General features: G+C 40.5%; 1 protein-coding gene across 1 annotated transcript in view; it reads right to left on the reverse strand.

The window, feature by feature from the left end:
* Positions 1-27,573, reverse strand: part of cdh13 (cadherin 13, H-cadherin (heart)) — a 337,845-nt gene that overhangs the window by 162,213 nt on the left and 148,059 nt on the right. The window contains exon 5 of the mRNA XM_076732809.1: positions 22,166-22,318. Coding sequence (XP_076588924.1) covers positions 22,166-22,318 — 153 coding nt within the window. The remainder of the gene's footprint in view (positions 1-22,165; positions 22,319-27,573) is intronic.

Raw genomic sequence — 27,573 nt, forward strand, 5'->3', positions numbered from 1 at the left:
GATACGGTATAACATGCAGATATTTTTTTCTCCCATTTCACACAATATATATCATACAATAAGCAGGTTTTGAGTGTGCACGATGAAAAGTGAAATAATTTATTATGCTCAAAGATGTTAGTATGCAGAGAAAATTGGCTTGTGGCTTGAGTGTAGTGTTGATGGGAGCTATAATTTAATGCTCAAGGGAAAGGTAGAAGCAACTTGCAGCTTGAAAAGACTGAATTGCCCATGGTGGTGAGGCAGCTTCAGGATGTTCTCAGAAATAACAAGAACAACAAAAATAAAAATAATTAATTGAACATTTTCGGAAGGCTTCTTCATTGCAGTTGGGAACAATTCTCAGCACCACAACTGCCAAATGCATCCCAAAACTGACACAGAATCTGGAAGTGAATTGACTGAATTTTGGATTTGGATTTTTTTAAGTTTGCTGCCTGTTATTGCCTACTACTACTACTACTACTACCACCATTACCACTACTAATCCAAAAGATTACAGCAGGAAATCAAATTTAATTTAAGGATAATTTATTCATTTTGTTTTTCTATAATACATTAAGAGTTTAAAGGATAATACAATGAGGTCAAATTAATAAGAAATTAAATATCATGAAAAACACATAATTAACAAAATACACAAAAGGCATATGATGACTCTTAGTGGCACATTTGTCACCACCAGATAAGTCATTTCACAGTAACACAGACATCCACACTTGTTATATTGAGAGTGCAGTATTCACTTAAATTCTTTATTTGGTAAAAATACATTTGACTAGGTTGATTTACTGGCAGAATATGGCAGAAATAGCATGTAATGTTTGCAAGTATATCATCATTAGTGTGTACTCCCATGAAAATAAGAATTGTCATGTTTTCATTAACAGAGTGAGCTCTCCTAATGTCTACAGAGAACACGGGTCCTCTCCCAAGGAGTCAGCCATGTTTCTGCAGAAGCCCAGAATGAATAAACCTTCCACAGACTCTGGTGAGCATCTCTTGCATTTTTAGCAGGATGCCACCAAATCCTACACACTGGACCTTTCAGGGGGAAAAATGATTTAAGTTATTATTCATAACACAGCATCAACAAATAAAATGTGATCAAATCATGAGCCACTGACTAATAAAATTAACAGAACCAGTGGAATAGCTGATACAATTTTATTTCAAACCTTCAAACTTAGCAGTGCTGTGCCTTCTTTTTTTCTGCAGTGTAAAACAGAAAGAAAACAACAGTTAACATTACAATTATTCATCATGATAATTGCATGAATTATTATTTAAATGAATGTTCAGCCATGTGACTATAAATATGTACAAAACAAATATTCTAACATAATTTAATAACTGTTGTCACGTACAACATTCATAAAACTGCACAACTGTGTCATTTTAGTCAAAATGTGTTGACAGTTAATTATATTAAAAAGCCTAATACATACTTTGAATGTAGACACCTACTGGCCATTTCATACTGTGCACTTTGATTGATGGCACCAGTCTGAAGATGAAAATAATCTAAAAATAATTCATTGCCGTTGACAGTTTTCATTATATGTCGGTCAGCTACCTCATGTGCAATGGATTATTATGTGAATGCACAACATGTACAAAATTGATGTTAGCAATCTAGGCTCTGATCTCATCACTCCTCAAAGAACCACCAAGATCTGAAAAGCAGGAAGTGGGGAGCAGTGATAATAACTTTCCCCCTCAGGACATGTTGAGTTGGAACCCTACAGGTTGATGTTGTGGTGTAGGTGGGGCTTTTGAAATGCTTGAACAACTGCAGAGGAAGTAGCAGCAAATGTCAGGAAAGCTTTCAGGTGAGCAGTGTGGCAGCAGGCATGGAGCACTGACAGCTTAAGTACACTGCCATGATGAGAAGGGTGTGTTGGATATATGTTACAGTGGTAAGAGTATGCAATCTGAGTGCAGCAATGCATTCAAGATCAAAATCCAGAGTCTGGGTTCTGTGCAGACAATGCGCTCCAAACATTCAAATGTCATCCGTCATTGCTTACATAAAAATAATTTCAGGGAGGGACGTAAATAAAGGAGCTAAACAGTTATCCATAGACAAGTCTTGCACTCTGTCAATTCAGATTTTCATTTACTCACCAATCAGGCACAGCTTCAGCATCTTCTTCTCTTTGTCTGTCAATGTGTGTGTTAGACAGCTGGTCAAATTTTGCTCAATCTAAGATCTACTAATTATCACTGTTTTTGCCCAAAATCATCAAAGAATGTTCAGAAACTCTCTAAACATTTCAGTTCTGCATCGTTGAACGCACACATCTACAGCTATCAACAATGTAAGTCACAAAAACAAACTGGTACTTAACTAATTAGCCTTTTGCACATTTGTGAGAGGGGTTTATAGCAGAAAGACTTGGAGAAAGATTATAGTTAGCTTTCCTGACTTAAAGCTGGCTAACAGCTAAAACTGCTGAAAACGAAGCCAGACACAAGCACTGGAGCAACTGAAGTAGGACTAAGATGTAAATGTAATGTAAAACACATTCTTCTATGATTTTTATCATGATTGGTAATTTTAACGATGCAAACAGTAATGCTACCTAAAGGCAGGACTAACTGTAACGTGTACACCCTGTACCAGTTGTCATGTGTCTATAACGGACATACCAGGATCCAAATGCAGCGCCGACTGAACGGAGAAGCCTGTGAGTCTCACAGATACTATGATCCAGAGGGGGCAAGACGAAACTCGTTGTCACGGTCACAGAACAGAGGTCTTTACGGGGGAACAGGAGAGCGGACGAGGTCAAAGGCAGACTGGGTCAAAACCGGGGAATCTGTCCGAACGTGTATGCTGGGAGGTCTTGCATAAGGGCTAAGAACAATCTGGCGAAGAGTGAGTGTGAGGGAGCCACTTAAGTATGGCACAGGTAGTGATTAGTCTCAGGTGTGCGCTGGCTGAGCAGGTGTGCAGACAGTGGCAGCAGATAAGGAGCTGGCTGATGTGGCAGTGTCACGTGTTTTTTACTGTTTAACAGTTAGCAGTAGAGAGATGTCTACTTACCTCAAAAGACAAGAGCCGAACTGCCGTTGTTTCGATGTGGCACTGAGGGTTCACTTGCAGAAATTCCAGCGTTAAATATGGAGAAAAAGACTAAGGGCCTGATTTACTAAGATCCCAAATAAAGAGCGCTAAATTGCGTGCGCACATGGATAGATTGCGTGCGCTGCCTGTTTGGGGCTTGCGGCTGATTTACTAAGATTAACAGCGTAATTGACTACAGGTGCAAAAGTAGTTGAGCCCTCCCTATTTAAATGAGGATTTTGCGTGAGTTTTTGCGCGTTCACCATGGCAAATGCAAGCGAGGAGACTCCACGGAAGCGCAAGAGCAAATTCAAACCCATGGAATTGGAGGTGCTGGTACAGGAATCAAACAAGCACATTGCTGAGTTACAGCAAAGGAATTTGACCATCACAAGGAGGAACGCAATATGGGGGGGGCAATCTGTGAGAAGGTTAATGCCGTGGGGACTCCTCCTTGTGACTGGATCCAAATCGGCTCCTACTTCACAGAGAAGCTCCAAAATGGCATCGCCGGATAACCGATATGTCTCTATTATTTTTTCTTCGGGCATTTTAAAAAGAGTGACACGATCAGAAAAGATGCGTTCTCTCCGTTGCCCGTCCTGCCTGCGCAGCCTCCTCGCAACAATGACCGCAGTCATCTGTGCGCACGGCTGTGCCAGGTAGCCTAAGACATGACGTTCAAACGTGCTAAATATGGACGCAAAAATAATCAGTGCAATTAGTTTCAGGTTTGGTAAATCACATTGCGTGCGCAAAATGATTCTATTTGCTTCTACTCCGCTCAATATTTTTGCGCGTTCTGGCTGGCACGCCTATATTGCATATTCATGAAGGCAGAAGCGCAAAACTCGGTGCGCCCGGTTGGTAGATCAGCATCATCATCTCTTTGCGCGTGCTGTCGCTTTTGCACACGTTTTTACGCACGCAAAGCTTTAGTAAATCAGGCCCTAAATGTTTTACTTTTTTTTTTTTTTTTTTTGTATATTACAGTATATATTGCATTACTGCAACGTGTTACATGTTCGCCTTGGTTGAAATATGTACATAAATATATTTATTCAGTGCTTTTTTTTATTGGGCATCAGACTCCTGTTTATGTGTGTATTGTTGAAAACAAAAAGACTTGAAGCATAAATAAATAAATGCCCATTTTGACCATGGGACACAGCTGAAGTGTGAGGCTACATGAAGCCGGCGCAGACAGCTGCATGGATTAAAATGAGAATGAATCTGTTGTGTGAGACGTGAGAGGAGGAGAAACATCTGAAAAAGCTTGATGGGCTGCTGGGACACACATGTTTCCATACAGTGCTTTCTCCCTAAGTTTATTCAAATATTTTCATGGTTTAAAGGTGGAGCTGGGAAATCTGTGGTTTGATCGCTGGCCCCTGCAGTCTACATGTCGAAGAATTGTTGGACAAATACTGAACCCCAAATTGCTCCAGATGCTGCATCATCAGTGTGTGATTGTGTGTGAATGGTTATTGCTCCTGATGAGCAGGTGGTACAATGTATGCTAGTCCCTGCCACCAGTGTATCAATGTGTGCGTGAATGTGTTTGTTAAAATAGTGTATGAAAGATGTGGAACATTTAAAGAAAGTTTAATATTTTGAATGGAATTTAATGGAATGTAACAGTTGACAGATGCAGAACATTTGAAGATTTGAATTTTGTCGGTTCCTTCTCTATTTTGACTTTTTACTGTCTGAGGGACTGAGCTACTACATTCCTCATGTGCATGCCATACCAAATCAGCCTATGTGAACACAGATTCATTTTGCTTTAAAGAACATCTGCTGAAAAATGACTAATTTTTATGTTTTAGAAATTACAACCCAACTGCTGCAAAGTTAAATCATCTGAGATCTAAAAAAAAACCCCACTGACATCTAGTTTATTTTTATTTTTATTTCTTTTGTTGCAATTTCCTTTCGCATCCCAGGAAATCAATGCAGCACAGTCATGAATACTGGTCACAGAATCCTCGGTTCTTCCAGGAGCTTTCTTGAGTAAAAGTGTCATTGGGTAAGCCTAGAAACATTCGGGGTTCTTCTAAGAACCCTCTTTGACATGTCATTCTTCTGGGAACTCACAAGGTGCTTGAGGACCTTTTTCTTGAGCTGAAGAAAAGTGCTGACTGGAACCCATTGTGGTCAGAGATGACTTCATGAAGGAAGTTCTAGGTTTTCAAGGGTTCTTCCATGGAAAGGTTTGAGAGAAGTAAGACTGACAATTGACTGAAATTTGCCTCAAATATATAATAAATGGCTGTCATAAATATTTTCATACCTTAAACCATACTCTTTTACAAAGAGCATTTTTCTTACCCTGTAGGTTCTGTGTGAAACAGTGAGTCTGATTAAACAGCTGTCCCCATAGCAAAGGGAATGTTGATCAAACAGAAGTTGGTAAACACAGCGTACCTTTTCTCACTCTATACTCATCTTGGCACTGCCGCTACTGTAGGTGCTCTAATAGCTCTATTTGTACTTGTGTATAAAGAATCCTCACTGGTCCTGTTTGGTTGGATGCTTGTACAAATCCTTACCTATGCACCTTTCCTCTCCTCTTAGACATCTTTGCATAATAAACTGCAGAGAATGTGTGCGTACGATTTTGTCTGACAAACAGAGAGGGTGAGAGAGAATCCCTGTTTCTCAGAATATATGTGGGCTCTATCTATTAGCATGTGGGAATATGTGGAATAAGGTCTTCTGAGACCCAATCATCCTCCAGCATATAGCACATGTAAGTTATACTGCAGGTACTATACACACTGCCATCATCCATCACCTCTAGCTGCCAGCTCCTGAGAATCGAACAAAGTTAACGAAGGGAGAGGTCCCATCGGAATATGAGAAAATCTAAGAAATATATCTTACTTGTTTGCATGTACATTATGTCTTAAATTTAGCTCATTGAAATAAGTTATGGACTCTTTCTGCATCAGTGTACAAAGACAATGACCCAGCTATAATGACACAGCCTGTGTGTCTGCCTGTGTGTGTGTGTGTGTGTGTGTGTGTGTGTGTGTGTGTGTGTGTGTGGTAGATAGTGGGAGTTTAAGTCAGACCCGAGGCACTGCATTTCTCACATGGCTCATCACTTGCCTGTTAGCAAAATTAGGAGGCTATTTTGTCTCTATCATGGATCATAGCGAAATATTTTCTCAAGTTGAAAATTAGCATCAATGTGGCAGTGATTTCATATGGAGGGAAAATTGCTTATTAAAGGCAGAGAGAATTGGAGAAGATGGGCCCTGCTCGTGCCAGATCAGGGGCAGTCAGTCACAGGGGAGATGATAAACTCTGTGACCATTACCTCCGAGTTTATTGGCTGACCTGGCCCCATCTTCAGAGTGTAGATCTGTGACTACAAGCCATCTTGTCTGTGAACATTACAAGTCTCAGTGAATGCATCTCTCTCCTGCAGAGAGAGTGTCGGAGAAGCTTGAGCAGGGCAATTTTCTCTCAGAGCTGAGATCATTATCACACTGAGACCTTGACACTTCTCCATGGTGGAGCAGTTGCAGTTTGTTTAAAGGCCGACTTTCTAAATAAAGGCTGCACTTATTCGTTATTCAAGTGTTGTGTTCAACCATCTAAGGCTTCTAAGTGACAAGCACCATTACATTACAAGTGTGAGTGCTGGACCTTATACATGTGATATCTTTTTTTTTTCTTTTTTTTTTCTTTTTTTAAAATACTGACACACCCTTGGTGTAAAAACACTGTGGTTTGATCCTCTTCAGTATGGAAAGGAGTCAGTGGTCACAGATCATCACATTGACAAGCTTCAGGAATACAAAAAAAACAGTTGTCAGTCATACTGTACACAATGACACAGACAAATATAGACAAGGATGTGCAACATAACTGGACTGTTCAAGTGTGAATAAGTATAACAGCATTTTATTCTGAAATACTTTGGCTTACTTCAATGCTACCTTTATAGTAGAACCAAGTATTGTCTTCCTATCTTTCCTTTCCTCTCCTCTCCTCTCCTCTCCTCTCCTCTCCTCTCCTCTCCTCTCCTGTCTCCAAGGATACCTCCCAGTCTTGAAAGGCCTTTGTGCCCAGATGAGAAGCTAGGTTCATTACAGGGGAGGGATATACTGTAGGCAGAGGTGTGAGCTGACGACCTAGTCAAATGGGTGCTTGGCTTATTGTAGCAGAAGTAGAGGAAAAGGTAGCTGAGCTGGGGCGGCTTTATCACAGGCTTAAACACAGACAAAAATAAGAAGAGTGAAAAGGGAAGTGGAGAAAAGGGGCCAAGTCATGCATATGGAAGCGTCTTCCTTGCTTTCCACAGCCATTGACTCATTTTACATTCACTCAGCATGCAGCTCCTCCTGAGCCATTCAAGTAGACCTTTCTTTGCTGGGGTGGTGAATTCAAAGGGTCTCTGCCTGCCTGCCGTTTTCTTAAGATCCCAGTGAAACTGCTCTGCAGTAGCTCCAAGGTGAATAGTACCCCGCACCTCTCAAACACTCCTGTGGCTCAGCTTTTATCAGCAGGCTGCTCTCCACCCTGCAGAACCCTGGTCCTGCCCTAACACAGTACAGACATCCCCAGGAAGGAGAGCTTTCCCTCCCTCAAATTCTCCTCTGTGCTCCCCTTGGACACAGCAAGGGGGCCATAATCTGATCACTGTGAAATTGGCTGAAAACTGCTTCACTGTGCAGCTCCAGCAAAATGACTTTGATTGGTCAGATCAGTATTGAACCTGAGGCTGGGGCAGATGAATCAAAGACTTGTATCTTAGCAGTCTTGACATAGCAATCTTGACAGCCTAATGAAGGTGGGGAAGTTGGCAGTGCCACTAACCATTAGAAGTCAAACATGGGAAGTTTCTTTGTACAATATCTTTTAGATTAGATTTAGATTTATTTGTCCTTCTGCAAGGAATCGTTTCCACCTTCTGTACAACCTCAGCTTGCACAAATACATACATCAAACTACACAGAAAAAAATCTAATTTGACAAATACATGTGTGAATCCCACACCATACACCCACTACCACCACATTCTCAAACTTCACATACACAAAGGAGTACAGCAAGGTGTGATAATATAGAGGGATGATTTTTTTTTCTCTCAGTTTCCCAAAAGAACTTCCTCTGTTCCTCTAAAAGTGTACACCTCCAGGCATCAGCTTCCCTTAGCAACACCCACTGGGACACAAAGATGCCAATCCAAAGGTCTTGTACACATCTGCTGCATCTACCCTCACAATCTTAAATAACTCTATTCTCTAGTAAAATTAAGACATGGAAGCAGGCTGTCAAGAAGGAAAAACAGCTCCCATGTGCGTTTCATGCACTCACCATATAACTCTCTAAGAGACATGGAAAGACCAGCTGGCATTGGTTCCGAGTTTTTTGCTAAAGAGCATCATTTTCCACAACTTTATGTAATCAAATCCATTAAACCAAAAACTCCCCATATTCATGCATTATAAGATTAGGACCTTGCCAGCATAAGTCGTGCCAGCAGTGTCTCTAAGGATGACAATGTTGGCCTGACAGTCAGTTCATTCAGCACATTGTCCAGACTGAATTATCTCACCAACTATTTGATGGTTGTAAATTTAATTTTGGACAGACATTCATGGTCCCCTGGGAATGAAGCGTACTGCCTTAATTCCAGGAGCAGCATCATGAAGTTTACATTTTTCATGATAATTTATCTGAGCACGGGCAATGCACAAAGAGCACTAGACTTATAGAAAGCAAGGCGAGATGTAATTGCTGTTTTCCACCCTTGAAAGCTTGTTTCGGTTTTTAGTTGAGCATCTCAACAAACACTAGATGGACCACCAGGAAAGTTGTTCCAGATATCTTTTTCTTGTCGTAGCGACTTGGAACATCTTCTCACTTGCCATCGAGTGTAACCAGTGGGTCAAAGTGCAAAACACACCTCAGGATGGACTACAAGCACTTTGGTGATCCTCTGACTTTTCATCTAGTGCCACCATCAGGTTAAAATATCAGTCTGTCCAAAACTTAGCCTTATGACCAAAAAGTTGCAAAACAAAGCCTCAGTGCTGATTAGCAAGTTAGCATGCTAATACATCACACATAGTTTCCTAACATAGTGAACATTATACCTACTAAACATCAGCATGTTAGCATTGTCATTGTTAGCATGTTGCAGGACTATGCAGGACTGTTCTATTTGTTGCCATAAGTTTCAGATGGACCTAATAAAACATTACAGGAACGCACATTTATATATTTACAGTTTATAATTTCCATAACGGACACACAAATTAGGTAAACAGAGAAGGTATGCATGTTACAGTCACCTGCTGAAGCATGGCTGTAGTCTAAAATACATGAAACTAATGCAAGTGCAAACAAAATAATATGCTTACAACCAAAAAACATATTACTTAACTATACTATGACTCCTAATTGTTTTTTTTTGTTTTTTGTTTTTTTTTAATAAAGCTAGCCAATCAGTAAAATATATATATTGTTTGGTACATGATGTTGAACTGAGTAAATAATCTCTTTCAATTTGGCACATACCATGACCCAAAGAATTAGTATATTAGTCTATTACTATCAACTATGATCAAAATAAAATCCCAAGTACTCTGACTGGCTGCTCAGACATTAATAAGGCTCATCTGACACTCAAAACTTTACATTAATGGAGATTTTTGTTGAAAATGAAATCTCAGCATAGCTCCTAATGTAATCCATGTCTGACCAACCAGCTCTAAATGGAGCTCCTTAATTGGAAATGTGAATGCATTGGTGGTCTAATTTGTAGTTATTATTTTAATTTGTGTTTAAAGCCCTTACTACTTAATCAGCACACATATCTCAGAAACTGTAAATTATTTTGAAAACATGCTCTTCAGCCAACAAAGCCACTCTTGGAATATTGAATTGTGTTATGTGCGGATTTCTTTTTCTGTCTCTTATCCCAGAATCACTGATCTGAAATGTTCCTCATTACATCAAAAGAAAAGAAGCCCTTGGAATGTCAAAGAAGATATAAATAGATGGTCTTTGGAGGGAGAGAGATTGAACAAAAGATGGAAGGTGAAAAAGAGTGGGGAAGTTAAAAGTATAGAGAAGATAGAAAATGATAGAAAAGATCTTTCATTCAGCTGGCCGTCTGGCAAGATAAAAAATAATCCAGCTTCTGAAAGGCGTTGAAAGAGTCACAAAGGCTCTCCCTGGTGTATCACAGTACAAAATAGCGCCCCTCCTCTCCTAAGGTATAATTCAATCTCCTTTTGTCTGGCACTGGAGGGACTGTTTGGTTGGCCGGTGGAAAACTAGGCTTACCTGTCTGCTGCTGTCTCTGTCACTTCTTTTGTAATGTTTCATATTTGCTGTTACAGGAAACCTAGATATGGTGCACTCAGGACTGTATTATTCCATCAACAGGCAATCACTGCACAGGTATTTCATTTCTCTCTTTGAATAAAAGACTGTTGTGTCTGTTTGCAAAGACATGTTGGAAAAGATGATGGTGTATGTGTGTGTGTGTGTGTGTGTGTGTGTGTGGGGGGGGGGGGGGGGGTGTCTCTGACATCAAATGAAGACAAATATAGCGTAACTTTACACTGTGTACAGTGTGGTCATATTACTACTAGTCTGCTGTTGGTCACAGAGCACATTGCAGAATGTGAAGAGTTGTGATTCAGTATGTGTCCAATATGAGGTGATTTTTCAAAGGACAAGATTTAATCAATGTCATAACAACTAAATGTAAAATCAGTGGACTTTCATTAACTGATATTTATACTAGTAAATACTCCTGATTCCAGGTCAGGGCTGCTCCGCACACATTTTGGACCGTACAGTCCTAAATAAAATGTTCATCCTTTTTTTGGTGTACTCTGTGTTTTGTCTCTCTCAGTCTCCTCCTGCTGCTGCAAAGCTGCTCTTAGCATTTTAATTAGAGTGTACAAATGTAAAAAATGATAAATACTACACAGGTTCACTGAGGTCTGTTATTGAATCAGATCTGTTATTGAATCTGCATTTTCAGCTGGTGCCGAGCATTGCTTTAGCTGGCTCAAATGTCAAACTGAGTAATTTGATAATAGGCCAAAATATAACTTTTTTTTTTTGTTGTCAGAATTGTGTGCTCTCTGCAGTCGTGATTTGTCTTCAACCAAAGATCGCTTGTGAGGGAAGACGCTCCACTCTGTTACACTACTGTTCAACTTTGAGTGTTTTTGTACTTCCAGCAAGTACACAGAGGGATAAGTCTCTCTAGTAAAATGATCTAACCTATCACGTCAATTTTGGGATTCACATTCTGCCAAATAAACCTTGATTGATATATGAATAATTTAACCATATCAACTCTACAGTTTTGAATCAGGGCCTTCAGTATTTGGATCAAGTACCTCATGGAAAACAAGGTGTACCAAATTCAGTGGTCTACAGATGTTATCCCAGTGAGCCAGATAAATATTTAATCAGCATTGCATATCTCCTGCTGCTCTGTAATTATTTTTACCATGTATACTGCACATCTTTGGAACAACAAATTCTTTGGAGAAGATTTAAGAAACCTTACATTGAAGGATTCATATTGGTACTGCAGTTGACAGGAAAATAAAATGGTTATTAATTTTGATAAAAAAGACTGAAATGAAACTTGGAATGCAACCTCCTGTGTGCTCCGTGATCTTACAAACTTGAACAAATGACCTTCAGCTGACAGGAATGACTAAATAATGAATGTGTTTTCATGTTTAGATGGCCTCTCATTCTCAGCAATGAATTTGTCTCTTCTCACTGTTTTCACTTTTAGACTTCCCTCAGAATAGCTTCCAATAATCTAGTGACCCATTTTAGTCCATTTCCCCTCTATTGTGGTCAATGTCATCCATTTAAGTAGATAATACTGAGAGTGTGTCTGTCTCCAGTCTCAACAGTTGAAAGTGGAGCTGCCCCAGTACTAAAGCAGAGTGCATTAGGGGTTGTGCCATGTGTCTCAGCAGGTGGCGGACAGGCTGAATTAGCAGCGGTAATGCCTGAGGCTGAGCAACAGGGCACTCACCGTTTAATCAGGTTATCTGGGAGTAGGGGCATGGTAGTATGTCTGCAGGGGGTTAAGGGGGTTTCTGGAAGGACAGCAGGATAGTGACACAACTCTCAGAGTTGAAAGATCCTGACCTGAAGGAAGGCTTAAAAACAGCAAAACATGTGAAAAGTTTTTGGAAAAACCTCTCTGAACTGCACTGTAAAAAAAAAGATTCAAAGATTTTTCAAAGTTTCTTTCATTTAATTCAAATATTTTGAGGTGAATTTTGAAAACTGAACTGCTGTTTGAGAAATCAAACAAACACAAAATTGACATTGTGTTTATTGCGTCTCTGACATGGGAAGAGAGCGTTACAAACATAGTTAACTTGACAATTATGCATGTGAAATAACAAATTATAGACCACAGGCGTTATCAGCGGAGAGCAATGGTGTGCGACCCTGTGGTATGACAGTGTTGAGGTTATATTTCAGAAAGGCAAGAGCTATTACGGTGGCTGAAGGTTTGTTCGCTCAGGGAATAGGTGATGGTGGTGTTGGTGTTGATGGCGTCTGTATGTGTGTGTCCTTTATCTCTTGGCCACATACAGGGACTAAGTGCACATCAGGGCTGTTTTCCTGTGTGCAGGGCAGCGTATCCTGCTCTCCAAAGCCCAGGAAATTACAGTCCAGCCAAGCAGAAAACAGGAGTGGGATTTGGACAACAGGCTTCACCTGTCTCAGGCCTCGGGCTCATAAAGGAACACCACTGTAAATGAGGAAGGCATTAAATTGCTATATGAAACAGTGTTGTATGTCTGTGGAAGTGCGTAGGTGTGTGTGCACATTATGGTGAAGAACATGCAATATATTGTTCCTTTTTATGAATGAATAATTAGGTTTTTAAACTCTTTCATCCTTAATCTTGCATTCTTATTGTTCTCCTGTCTCATCTGCCTTTCCTCACTTCCCTGTGATCCACTGTTCTGTCTTCTCCGTTCCTCTTAGTGCAGTCTTTTCTCTTTCTTCGAACTGTCTGGAGGCACGCTACACCCAGATTATTCATTACATTTGGCTGTTTTGTTTACCAAATAGGAAAACTGTTTTCATTTAGTTAAACAGTATGGACCACGCTCCCAGCAGTGAGCCCTTCAGAGACACAGCACTGTCAGTGGAGGAGTCATGTGAACGGGGTCTTCAGATATACCTTTCCTTTATCGTGGCTACAAAAAATTGCTTTCTTCTGATTGGCTGTTAAGTTTAAGTTTCAGTTTAACTTTACTTTCTCTCTTCACATGTTCATGCTGTCTTGTTTTCTCCATTCAATCTCTTATCTTACCCTTTTTATAGTCAGGTACTTTATTGACGTACAGGTTGTTTGAATGTCACTCAACCGAAATCCTCATTCCTAACACAGATACGTGTTCAAAGCCAAGCACTGTGTAACACGCATTCAACCCTGGGTGGGAAGATGTCATATAATGCAGACTGACACAGGTTTAACGCACATCACTTCGTTGGTCTGTCAGAGATGATGCTTTAGATCAAATCTTTTACTTAAAACCAGCAAACAGTAATTCTTGCTAGTATGCAAATTGATAAAACTATTAAAGTGCATCTTTACTGTGTGGCAAGGATGTGAGATTACAGAACAGGGCACTGAATATATCTTCATGTAATTTTTCAAAGGTTTAAGGTTAAGCCATGTCACTTGCTTACAGGCTTTATCCTATTTTCTAGACTTGACAGCTAATTAAAACTTTCTCTTCTGTCACTGTAAGGTTTGACTCCGTGGGATATATAATATATACAAGAGCATATGTAACCTTAGTTACACATTATATTCCTGGGTTATTTTAATTACAGAAGTTTATTATACTAATTTATGTTGCTTTTTATACTGTACAGTATACTGTGGTACATTTTCTCTATTTTAGTAGGGATAATTCCACCTCATTATTATGGACTTGGAGAGTTAAGTTTACTATTCACTACAATCATTATTTCATTATCATTTATAGTGAGTTGCTGTTCCATGTCACCTTTCCTATGAGTTGGTATCAGTTCCTACCTGCGATTGTTTAGGAGGGGCAATTATGGGTGTAACAGAAGTAGAGTGTGATGTGCACAAGTAGAAGAATTCTGTTGTGAACCCTGGGGTAGTGAAATTGGATGTTTATTATCTTGCCATGTTGGTATTAATTAAATAAAGAGACACACATAGCCAAAGGAACACTCACAGTACTGTATGTAACCTCCAGAAGGGTCAAGTATTTGCGTTTTCCTCTAAAGTCACTGTTCCCCCACCTCAGCAACATGACAGATTAATCAAAAATCCCCTGTCTCTGATACCTAAGCAGAGGAAAGCAGCCACAGTGGAGCAGGTATAAGCCAAAAGGACAGACAGAAAGGGGAGCAGTGACTGTAAAATTTGATTAAACAACAAAACTGTGAAGGCATCCATGAGATCTGTGCCTTACGCTGCAAGGCATGAGGATCAAATTCTGCAAAGTCACCAAATTAGCAAATTGTTGGGATTACGTGTTCTGTATGTCTGCAAAAATGAAAAGCCTGAGGCAATTTAATGCTTACACTGTTAGGAATGTTAAAACAAATCTGTGAGAACATTGCCTCAAATGCTTCAACTTGCATCTTTGTACTGTATGTGCACTGCGTGTAAAGAGAGGATTAACGCATATTATCGAGCTGTCAACAGATTCCTTACTCCCAGCCCATCCTCACCGGAAAAAAAGTGGCTGTATAAGCCGTTTCTACAAGCAGGTTATTGGGACCCATATTTATGTTTATTGTTAGGAAGTAAGTCCGCCTGTGGAGGAAGGTGGAGTAGATGAATAGGTCAAACAAACACAGGACTTCCACCCAGGAGACTGTTTGTGTTTCGTGTGAAACCATAAACGTGTAAAACATGGACGTAGTCTCCGTGACGTCTCCTATAAGTTTCTGAAGAGCCCTTGTTTAGCTCAGTGTGATGGCTGCGGCCATTGCCATGTAGGCAGTGACTGACTCCACCAAACCTCCAGTTAATCAAAAAATGGGCTCAGAGGTGTGTGGGTGGAGCTGAGGTGGACTGAATGAAGCCTGATTGCTGAACCCTTGTAGCTAGCTGTCACTCAAAGCAGCCATGCTCGTAATTATGTATAATTTTGAGCCTTAATACCTTTTAAAGGACTGAGTTGCATAAAAATTTGAATTCATACATTTGTCATGAACAGGGAAAATAGCTAGAGAGAGCATAAGCTGTAAAATTGTTAATTTCTGCTGTTGGGCATTTTGATGTGGGGGGCTATTGGAGTCAGCCTCAAGTGGCCATTCAAGGAACTGCAGTTTGTAGCCACCTCTGCACTGGCTCCATATTTCAGCCCCAGACCTTACAGCTTGTGTGAAACTGAAAGTCTATATTGAGCTTTTTAATTTTATTATTTTATTTACATTACTTTAACTTGCATAACACACTTAAGTCACCATGATCTTTTCCTAATCCTAACCAAGTGGTTTAGGTGCCTTTTCAAGGCTGTGCTTGAAATACAGTCACTCTTGTTAGTAATGCAAATATTCTTCATGTATGTTTGGATGCAATGTAGTAAATACAGTATGTGGAAAGATGACTACAATCTCCAGAATGTATCATGGCTTCAACTTTGACTGATATGCATTAGTCTACGTGTATAAAATCTTGCATACATAATTCAAACAATCAGTACTGAAATATCTGAAGTTGGTTGCTACGAAATAAATACTAAAATAAAAAGCCTTAAAATCAATGTCACTATAAAGAGAGTCAGAAGCCAGAGCCAGTCATTTCCAGGCGAGTGATCTGTCAAAGGATGCCACAGTTTGATGTCTGCTCTGTCAAAAATAGGTAAATATAGGTAAAAATGTTTGGCTTTATTTCTACAGTTTGACAACCTAACAAAACTGTTTTGAGGGGACAGCTTTGCACAGTTTTTGAAAGCAGAGATATTTAAAAATCTAAAATTCAAAACAGCTGTCAATTCACAGCTTGGCCTTTGTAGAGTTAAGATAGGTCCATATGGGTTTTCAGTGAGCTTTGCCTTTGACACTGAGTACTGTGGCTTGACAGACAGAATATAGGGAGCAGAATATGGTGCCTTTTAGATCTGCTGTCAAAGGACATCACAAGTGTGGAGTTGCAAGGCACACAAGCTGCAACACCTGGCTCTGAGGCACACAGGCCAAAGAAAGCCAGAAGAACCATTATTAGGAAAAAAAACAATTAAATTGTATTATTTTAAGGAATAAACCAAAGTATCAAAATGAGCTACCACAGACTCTTTGTCTCTTTGTGATTGTTTTTCCTTTTTTTAATACGGTGACAGACTATTCTGTCAATTAAGAGCTTACTGTATGTGGAAATTACAAAGACAGAGAGATTTCAGCTTTAAAATAATGTACACAAAACTCTCTGGGGCTGCATGTTTTTTTTTTTTTTTTGTCAACCTAAAATTTCAGCATTTCCAAGGTAAGCACGTACAAAGGACCCACTGCACTTATTGTTGTGATGACCTGCATTACTCAGGGTCATCCCTCAACCTGTGTAAACAAGACTGTTATTTATCACTTCACGTTCTATCCTTCCTCTGTTCTAAACCAATTAGAGTTCTTCCGCGTCACTCCCGACCCAATCCAGGCTTGTCATAACTGCAGTGATAAGCCCCTGACTCCTCACGGCACCCCTCTCTCTTCCTCTCCATTTTCCATCTCATTAACATTCATTTTCACCCTAATTGAGCTTAATAAGAAAATAATGTTTGACATTAAATCCTTGTGAACATGTGGCCCAGCTGATCACTGTGTCTGTTTGTTCTTCCACAGCAAATGTTTACTTTGTCTGGGGTTTGTTTGTTTGCTGTGCTTGTGGTTCCTGTAATAGCCTATTTAGAATTCCCAGTTTCCATCTGTCTTGAGCTGACCCCTTGCTGTTGTATTGCTGAAGTTAGACTGTGCTTTTCTATAATGTGTTTCCCAAGTTTTGCTTCATTGGTACTTTGACTGTCTGCATCCATATATTACAAGCTGTGCCTCCAAAACTCTGACCAGTTCGTTCAGATACCAGGCCAGTGAACTTTATTGATTTATTTTTCTCTGAGCCAGTGGCAATTTTATTTCTTATACAATGACCTTGTGGGGAGGGTGAGGCGTTTCTTTGCCAATATCAATCAATCACCATCATACTGTAAAATAGGGAGAAAGAAAGAAAGGCAGGGAGAGGAGGACCAGTTCAATACAACCTTGGTACATTGATACATTGCTGGATATTGACAAAGATTCTTATAAGCCCACAACTTAAACATACAGGGAGGCAGAAGACTGCCAGAGGGTCTGTGTTTAACAGCAGCTGGCTGCACTGACATGAGCGTGAGATATAACCCTGAACCAGAGGAGCTGCACTCTGAGGAGAGAAAGATGTAACCTGTATCCAAAACAACATCCACTGGAGATCATAAAGAAGAGCCTTACAGGAAACAGGATGGTGTTCTGTGATGTCTCTTGGTGGATTATCGATTTGACATAACTGACTTTCATGGCCATCTTACATGTTTGTACGTCAATGTGAGCACTTAGTGAAAATGGTAAACATGCCAGAAATAACCGTGTAAGAACTTAATCTGCGTTTACCTGTAAACACTGTGACTGAACGAGCAGCAGAAAAAACAACAAAACAACTGTAACCACAGCACTGACTGTATCACCTTACAGCATTCTTATTGCTCAGCAGCTAGTTGCTGTCCACAGTTTGAGGCTGTTCAAATAGTTTTTAGAGGTTTTTTGCTCAAAATAAGTGCTGCTTCATGACAGCAGAGAAACTGAACCAAAAACATTTAAGTTGCAGCTGGAAAAGCAAACCAATTAGTTAGAGACACTAAAACACTTTGTAGCAGTGAGAGTCGGATGATGAATCTGTTTGAGTGGTTCTTTTCACATTTAAGTAGTCATGTGATCTCATGTTAATATAAAAATATTGATAGCTGTTTCAGCAGATACATCTAACCTGTTAAGAAGGCCTTGCTGTATAAAAATGAAAAACCCTGAGTTCTGTGTTTCACTTTGCCTTTAAAATTCCTTTGGAGTAATGGTGATTTTAATCTGTCTCTGAATATTTCATGTTTCCTGCCCAAACAAGCCATTAACTTTCAGTGGGAGAGGAGACCCTTAATGAATGTGACTGGGACAGCCTACAAGAACCACTGGGCACTACAAAGTGATTCAGTCTTCATTCTGCACACAGTGTCGGACCAAAAAAAGCAAAGCTGTGTTTGGTAGGAGACTCTTGTTCGGAGTTATGTCTACGATGCAGACTTACTATCTCCTTATGATGAGAGGAGAGAGAACAAGATGTCAGTGAGAGAATGTGTGTGTGTACAACATGTGTGTGTTCTTGCATAAGCACATGGGCAATATGGGCATAGAGAAGCACAGCTTCTTGCCTTCGGGATTTCACCTATAAGGTTGGAAAAGATGATGATCATTACTGATGGCATAATTGGTGTTAGAAGCTAATTCATTGCAGGACATTGAAACAATGGCATATTAGACTGGTCCAGTTTTTTCACTGAGATGGAATTATTTAGCAATTGACTAAAGCCTACAATTAATTCTCTGAGTTTTAATGGTCAGACTATGAAGACAGAGGGGGATTTTGGAAAGCTGAGGGTTTTCAATCTAGGGTCAGCTGGCAAATAGAGAATTTGGTGTGGTTTAAACTGATAAATCCATAAATTCTTTTAGCTAACTTTATCTGCATGGTGGACTGTTTGATGTTGAGGTGAGTTGAATATACTCTATATGAATATATATGTTGAATCTATTTAATCTTGTTGGTAACTGGCTACCTGTCTGACTGACCGTTTCAATAAAGTCTGTTTCTGTTCAAAGCAGAGCCGACGCATGACGAATGACGTGTTTCCCACGAATCTTGTACTTTAGTGTTGCAGACTGAAATGAGCAGCATCATGCTGGACAGCCATTTATGAAAAAGCTGATTACAGTAAGTAATAGGCTCCAACACCATCTTCCGTGTTATCAAAGAAGCAGCATCTGAGGCAACAAAGAAGCCGAATAGATGAGCGTTAACATCGGCTCAGGAGCCTTCACACTGTGAAGCAAACTAAGTGAAAGATAAGGTTTTCAAAGTTCAATTAGTTACTTCTGGCAGGTAATGTAGGAAGTAGCTTGGGTAACAATACAATCTGTCGCTAGCTGTTCTAATAAATCATACTTATCTTAATAAATAATACCCTGATATTGTGTATATCTGCAAGTTTGTAAGGTTTGTGTGTGTGCAGGTTTTTGTTTGAAGCTCTCCAGACAATTTCCTGTACTTCTGCCATCGTTTTTTCTTCGTCTTTTTCCTCTTAATCTCTCTCCTCGCATTTGATTCTGCTCAGTCATTGTGTCATTAAATATCAATGTGCCGCGCTTAACTTTTCCATACTGAACACAGTAAAATCTTTATGGAGAAGGTCCCCAAACCCTCATTCTCTACTTTTCAATCTTCTTTGCTGTCCTCTTTTCCAATTCTTTCTTTGTCTTCCTCTCCAGAGCTTTAAACCAAACTTTTGCAGTAGCCAACAAGGACCCAAAAACTTTGTCTTACTGAGTTGTCACAACACTTTGAGGATATTATAAAAACTATTGGATAAGCTCAGTTTCTTTGAAGGTGTCTGCCTCTGTAGCTATTTCTGTGCATGTGTCTATAATCTTTGTTTTGTAAATTATAGTAGCATTGCTGAGTGAAAAAGTATCTGCTAAATTAAAATTAATATTCTGTACAAGTATTTAAAAGAGGGACAACATTTACGGCTGGGTTTGATTTGTAATGATCTCAGCGTTGACCAAGACGCTAATTTGACATCACAGCGTGACCCAAATAACTCTAAAGCACCCATTGTCCATAGCAGTTTTCACCTACGTATGGTGCTTTAGTAGAATTCTTGATCTCACCTGTGAGCTTTGTTTCACATGTTGCAGTGGGACAATTTCTATCTACTTCATTCTTACTAACAGCATGCATTCCTGCTCTGGGGGATTACATGCACACACCAATCTGACCTAAAGTCAGTCTTGGTAGGACTGACTGTTTGCTAAGTCCCAACCACCTTAATCTCTGTTGTCTCACCTGTCAATCCCTCTGTTCTCACAATAATAGTGGCAAGTGTACAACCCCAAATTCTTAATTGTCACAGAGGCAAACAACATAGGTTTTTCATTTCGAGCTGGTGACCGTTGATTTTGCAGGCTGACATCTCAAGTGGCAGAATTTTAGGATAAGTATGCTAACATCAGCCGTAGCTCAACTGTGCAAACATGACTTTTTGATATTTTCCTACTATTCCAGCAGAACCTTGTGAAGGGATCTTAATTACACACTTGATGGCTATATATATGAGTGCTAAATGACTGAGGCTAAAGCTGCATGTCCCAGACAGTCAGTGTCCTCTCTAGCTGATGATCCATGTAGAAGACATGGAAGTAAAAACAGTGTTATTCTTGTATTCCAGTGTAAAGCTTGATTATCCTAGTAAGTATGACAAGGAAACTGTAACAATATCATCCTTAACTCTGTCTGGCTGTTTAATGAACACAGCTCTATTTCTTTGAATAATTTTTAACAGTATGTTCTCCCTTTTAACACAAGGCTTTTGAGGACTAGCCAATGTGCTTAGCAAATGTCATGCCAACTAGTGAAATTTTCCCCACATCCACTAATAGGCTGGCCAGAGCCGCTAAGGTAAGCCTTCCCTTTGGGACCAGCAACGTGCTAGTTGAGAACGAGGCTTTTTTATTATAACCTGTAACCACACAAACTTAATAACTTAATGTTACTTAATAATGTGCCTTGGAAGTAATGCTTGGTTACTACTGGAGGTAGTAAGCTAGTTAGCCAGACAAGCTAACATTAGCGGCATACAGTAAGGCAAATAACACACCGTTTCACTCATTGCTTACTTTTGTACGTGTAGGGTTAGGTTTAGGGTTAGGTGTCACTCCTTTTTACATTTGCTTGTGTTAACCCAGATCCTTACAGTGTTAGTAAGAAATACTGCTTCTATTACTGGATCATCATTTCTTCCATAGTCAGAGTAACATGCTGTCTGTTCATAAAGGAAGGCTGCATGTGATGTCTTGTTATATGTCGGTCTAGCAGACCATTATCTGTTAACCAGATTATTCATGCGATACAGGGATGCTCACTTACTGGTTATTAAAGGTAACCTGAATCAGACTGAAAACACAAAAAGCCAATATCCTGGTTACATCATGCCTGTAATAATGACAGCAGAGCAGGGGAAAACTGAGGAAATTTGGTGAATATGTGTTTGCTCCTCTCAGCCTTTTTCTCCTGCCTGCTCTCTTCTCACATCTGTTGGTGTTTACAGAGTGAATTATTTCTGAGTTTTTACAAAAGCCAATTAGCTTATCATCATCTTGCATCCAGCTGAACACCTGCACTCATGTCTGGTTGCAGAAAACAGGATAACATCAATTGACTTACTTATTAAGTAGAATTTCTTTGCCCCTCTCTCCCTGTCTGTTCTAGGGGAAATTGTTTCATCAGGCAGACAACCCAGAGGGCACCAAACCCGGCAAGAACCTCAAAAAGGCTCTATGTTTTTTTATCTGCGAGGAAACCACCGACATCTAACTGAAAGCATCAGTTCAGCCTCCACAAAGACGAAGCCCATCCGTTCCAAAATAACACTGCTGATATAGTACAGTGGGTTACAAAAATCTTAATCACAAACCGAGCCTTAACTCATTTTTTTCCATTGACCAGTGCGCTAAACTTATGCTAAATTTTAAAGAGATTAGTCAAAATAAATATATTTTTGAATGACAGGTTTTCACGCACAACTCGACCGAGTTGAAGAGGAAATAATCGATGAACAAAACAGGAACTGAACTGCGCAAGCACAGAGACTGACAAGGAAACCAGAAATGTGTGAAAGAATCAGGGGGAGAAAGAGAATCTAGGAGGGTAGAAAGGAAAGAAAAGAACATACACAAACACAGTAAGCACCAGATCTAACAAAGGCACACACACACACCAACCTGGTAGGAGTCAATGGCCTCCCGGTCCAGTGAGCGGCTGACTGACACGTCTCCTGTGTCTATGTCAATGGTGAACAGGCCTTTGGGATCCTGGTCAGCACCGGGGCCTGTCAGTCGGAAGATATGGTTCCCTGCCTTCTCTGTTGAAATCACCTGCAGACACACACACACACACACACACACACACACACACACACACACACCAACAACTTAAACAATTGTAAGCTTTTCCCATTTAATTCTGACTGTGACGCCTATTTCCTGGAGCAAAGAATTACTTAAAACATCTAGTTTTTTTTTTTTCATTTTTTCAAAGCGCAGCGTTCTGAAAAACACTTTTTGTTAGACTTTGTTGACTTTACTCGAGCAAAGGGATTTTTACTGTGCCTTCAATGGTAATGCAAATCCCAGATAGCTAGCAATTAAAAATGTATGTCAGACAAGACTTTGATTTGATTTCATCAGTTGGCAAATTCAACTCTTGTAAAATAAAAAGTTAGCATCATCTCCCTGAGCACTGGACTCATGCTGTGACCACTTGTTAATGCATGGTAGGATTTATTTTAGATAAGAAAAGTGGAACAGTTGAATAAATGCAAAAATCAATTCCTTAAGAATAGTGAGTTTCTGTAAATTAGCATTTTCATTGTCAACGTGAGGAAGATTTAGAAGCACAAACTGGTCTCATGGAGTCATTTTTTTGAGGAGTGCTGCCAAGTTAGTTGACTAACAATCTTATTTTCTCAGACAGGAGTGATCTAACCCAAGGACTTTTTGGATAGATGTACTCACATGAGACTGCGGTAGCCAGTAACAACCCCAGGTACCCCGGCAGCAGGAACGGCCAGGTTAAAAAAAGAAGCACACAGAAAACACAGCATGTTAGATTAACATAACACAGCAAAAAACAGCAGCAAGAGCCACAGACTTTGTAGAACTTTGCAGAGCCTGAGTTCAGGGCACATGCGAGAGAGGGGAACGTGAAAATCAATAACACATAAAAAATAATAAACCAAAATAAGCCCAAACTTCATATATAGACAAACTTTACAAAGTTTTGTCCTTTATAATACAATGCATACATACAGATAATTCACAGAATACAAGCCTTTTTCATGGCAGACATTCTGACCTGTCATAGCAGGAAAACCACAGGTGGAATTAATAATGTGACAACAACAAGTGTTTCCATAGGATATTCCAGTGAGCGAGCACTCATAACACTGTATTGACAAGTCCCATCCCATATTCATTCCCAGAGTATCAAATACCAATGCTTTGTCACTCCCCTCAGTGTCTCATACATAATACTAGACATTCTCTGATGCCTGGTACCAGAACTGCTTGGTTAGGTAGAGGAAAAGATTGTTCATTTTTGCTTTCACACAGGACATGATGCCTGGTCTCCTGGGTGAAAGTGGTGTGTGTGTTTGACCCATCCATACATCCCATGTCTTCACAGTAAACATGTAGCTGGGGCCAGAAGCAGTTTAGCTTAGCTTAGCATGAAGACTGGAAAAAGGGTCAAAAAGAACAAGCGAGGCTTTGACCAAATGTAAGAAATTCTGCCTAACAGAACCTCAAAAGCTTACTAATTACCACATCATAGTTTGGACTATTTCACTACATGGATGTAGCCAAGCTAGCTTTTGCCCATTCTTTCCACTCTTTATGCTAGTGTGTGTTGGCTCCTGCTACAAGTTTACTATACAAATGTTACAGTGGTATCATTCTTCTCATCTAACCCTGACCAAAACAGGAGTGTTTGTATTTCTGAAAATGTCATATAATGTATTTAAAAGGGAAACAAAATCATTATGTCTGTCAGTAGGATTAGAACTGGCATATATATTAATGTAATGTAATGAAATGCTGCACATTTTTTACCAGTCTGTGGTTGCTAGTGTTCTCCTCTGTGGTGCTGTCTGTTGGGGGAACAGTATGACTGTTAGAGACCTTAACAGGCTGGATAAGCTGATCAGTAGGTTTGCCTCTGTGATGGGAGGGAGGGTGGAATCTGTGGGGTCCATGGTGGAAAGGAGGATGAGGAGTATTGTGCATGCCATCCTCAACAACAAGAGTCATCCTCTTCATGAGACTCTGGGAGCTCAGAGTAGCAGCCGCAGTAACAGGCTCCTCTCCCTGCGCTGTCGAACTGAGAGGTTCAGGAGATCATTCATTCCTGCTGCCATAAGACTGTACAACAGCTCCTGTTAAACTGTGCACATCATTAATTCATTAATTTATTATCTTATTTACTATTTTAATGTAATGCGTGTTGCCCTGCAATCGGCTGGCGACCGGTTCAGGGTGTACCCCGCCTCTCACCCATTGCCAGCTGGGATAGGCTCCAGCCCCCCGCAACTCTGAAAGGGATACGCGGGTATAGAAGATGAATGAATGAATGAATGAATGAATGTAATGTGTGTTTTTATCTGTTTTTATCTGTTCAAATGTGCTACTGGACACCCAAATTTCGATGAATAAAGTATCTATCTATCTATCTATCTATCTATCTATCTATATCCATATAAGCCATTTAAGAATGAAGTAGGGTGGTCAAAGTGCAGGCTTTCAGCTTTAATTTCAGGGTGTTCACATACACCCTGAAATTAAAGCTAAAAGTTCACACTTTAACTTCATCATCATGTTGTTTTCATTTCAAGTTTAATGTGCTGGAGAACAGAGCCAACGCCACAGCAATGTGTCACTGTGTAAATGCTTATATACCATCTAAATTCCTTCAATTGCCAGTGTTTGCTGAACCCACACAAACAGACGCCGGGTTGTCACCATTAGGACATCCTCCCGGGCCTCAGCTCTGTCACTGTGTGTCAAGGATCTAAACAGTTCCCCTGCACTGTGTGTCATGATCAGAGGGGTGCCATGAGGTCACTCTTTTAATGAGGGCACGCTTCCATGGGGCAGCCGCTAAAATGAAGGCCTTTCCACTCCCCACTTGAAAGAGCATGGGAGATGAGACTGCAGTGTTACAAGTGTATGCCAGGCAAAACTCAAGTCCTCGTAGCCTCTCAAAGATCTGCCATTTATGCTTCATCTCTTCCCTCTCTTCCCATTTGCTCTTGGGTCCCGTTTGTTACTTTGTCCATCCTCACTGTTCCACTAAGCATCCATATCTTATTCTCCATTCATCATTTTCCACTTCTCTGTCCTTTATCCTTCTGCGCTGACTCCCTTTACTGTTTTTGTTTGTCATACCAAATGATGACAGGGAGAAATGTCAAACGTGTCAGAAACACTCGGGCAGTTATTATTTGTGGATGATACACTTAGATTAAAAAAATGTCCTCTCTTCTGTCCTCTCCTGCTCTTGTCTTTCTTCTTCACTCTTTTTCCCTCCTCTCTATCTCACTGAGCCTTGTTCTTTGTAATCTGACAGATGTTTGCTTAACGGCAGTAATTTCAAGGAAGCTTCTTCTTTGAGTTGTGTTAGAAACCCATAATCATACAACACAGTAAGTCCATCATTGTGGTTTTCCCTAATCTTTTTAGTCTTGTGAGGACACAAACACTGATATACAAAGCCCACCGATGCACACACTCACACAGGTGCAATAGCTGTCACTCAGGACAGAGATATTGCCGAGCAGTAATCACAGTGGCAACCAGCACCTGCTGAGAGTGATAAACTGGGTCAGATGAAGAAACCAAAAAAAGCATGAGGTGCAATATTAGCTGGATTCACAGATGGCTCTGCATCAAACTTGGATGGATGCGGGGGGAGTGAAGGAAAAACAAGAATGGACATACAGGGAGGATGGGAGGAGGACGCACAATGAGAGAGAAAGTGAGAGAGAAGGAAGTAGAAAGTTAGAGCGAGGGAGGGAGAGATCACTGATGAAGATAAAGTAACTTCATCTGAAGAGTAACTGAAGTGTCAGGAGAAGTTTAGTGTGATTAGGAGATGTCTCTGTGGGAGAGAAGTGATCATCTGCACTGCACACATACACACACACAAACACACACACTCTGACTTCCACACATGCTGGCATTGTAACGTGCACCCAGTGGCTTTGTCTCCACTGAGTCTGTCTCCCTCCGTGTGTGTGGGAGGACTGATGAGAGAACCTCACCTCTTTCTATCAGCTCTCATTACCAGTCGAGCAGACATGAAAGACTGTGGGGTTCGTGATACTGTGGGAAGATGACAGGAGGTGTGGCGCTGCTCCACAACACCAAACACCTCCAAGCACACAGAGGAAATGAGCACCGATACAATGGCACTGCACCAAAGTGTGGATGTTTGTGTGTGCTTGTGTGTATTTAAAACTTGATAATACCTCCTGCTGTCTGTGTTCCTGTCAGGTGGGGGGGGGGGGGGGGGGCAACAAACAAAAACTTGTGGAAAGCAACACAAGTATGTACAAATACAGTATGTACACAGAGACATCTTCTCAGAAAACACACTTACACCCACAAAAATGTACTTGAGTGTGTTTTTTCTCAGTTAGTGTGTGTATGTGTGCGTGCATGTGTGTTTGTGCAGGCACGCATGTGTGTGTTTCTGTGTGCGTGTTTGTGTGTCAAAAATCAAGACAAAAATCTGCTGCACGAAGCCGACTGTGCCAAAGAAAGTACAACTTGGTCCAAAGAAAACATCATCATACTCAATCATTACCATGCAAATTATGTATATACACGCACACACAAGCACACACACACACACACCAACACACACGCTCCTCATGTCCTTGTGTTTTTTGAGGGAGAATGAGGAAGCACACATTGTGTGCGTGTGTGTGTGTGTGTGTGTGTGTGTGAGAGAGAGAGAGAGAGAGAGAGAGAGAGAGAGAGAAAGAGAGAGAGTTAGAGCATAGCATCCCTCAGTGGTGCTTCTGTTATCCCTATCAAGGTCAAACAGCCAGCTGCAAATGACAATCACTGGCCATGAGAGGACTCCTGGGAGCAGGCCAAGCCCTATGTGTGTGTTGAGGAAGAGAGAGAGAGAGAGAGAGAGAGAGAGGAGGCACCGAAATGATGGACTGATTGTGCCTGTGAATGTGAGTGCATTATTGCTCGTGACACCCTGAGTGTACAAGAACGTGGGATAGAGTGTGTGCGTGTGTTGTACTGCTACTCCAGTCTGCTAATTACAAGGACGAGGTAAGGTGGAAAGGCCTGGTGAAGACATGGACGGGTAGAACCGACCAAATCCTCAACAAAGGGCGATGGGAAAGCATGGCGCTAATTAACTGACTTTGATTGGTTAGCCAGGCCTCTGCTAATCATGACCCATCAGCCACTGTTTCCTGAGAGGGGAAATAATCAGGACAGACCTCTGTTGAAAATGCTGTCATCAAGCATCAAGAAGGTCAACAGGCACTGTAGCAGTGTGAAATTCTACTTGCGAAAATAAGCTTCAAATCACAGAATCCATCTCGTCCTCA

This window comes from Chaetodon auriga, chromosome 6, assembly GCF_051107435.1.
Source record: "Chaetodon auriga isolate fChaAug3 chromosome 6, fChaAug3.hap1, whole genome shotgun sequence".
NCBI lineage: Eukaryota > Metazoa > Chordata > Actinopteri > Chaetodontiformes > Chaetodontidae > Chaetodon > Chaetodon auriga.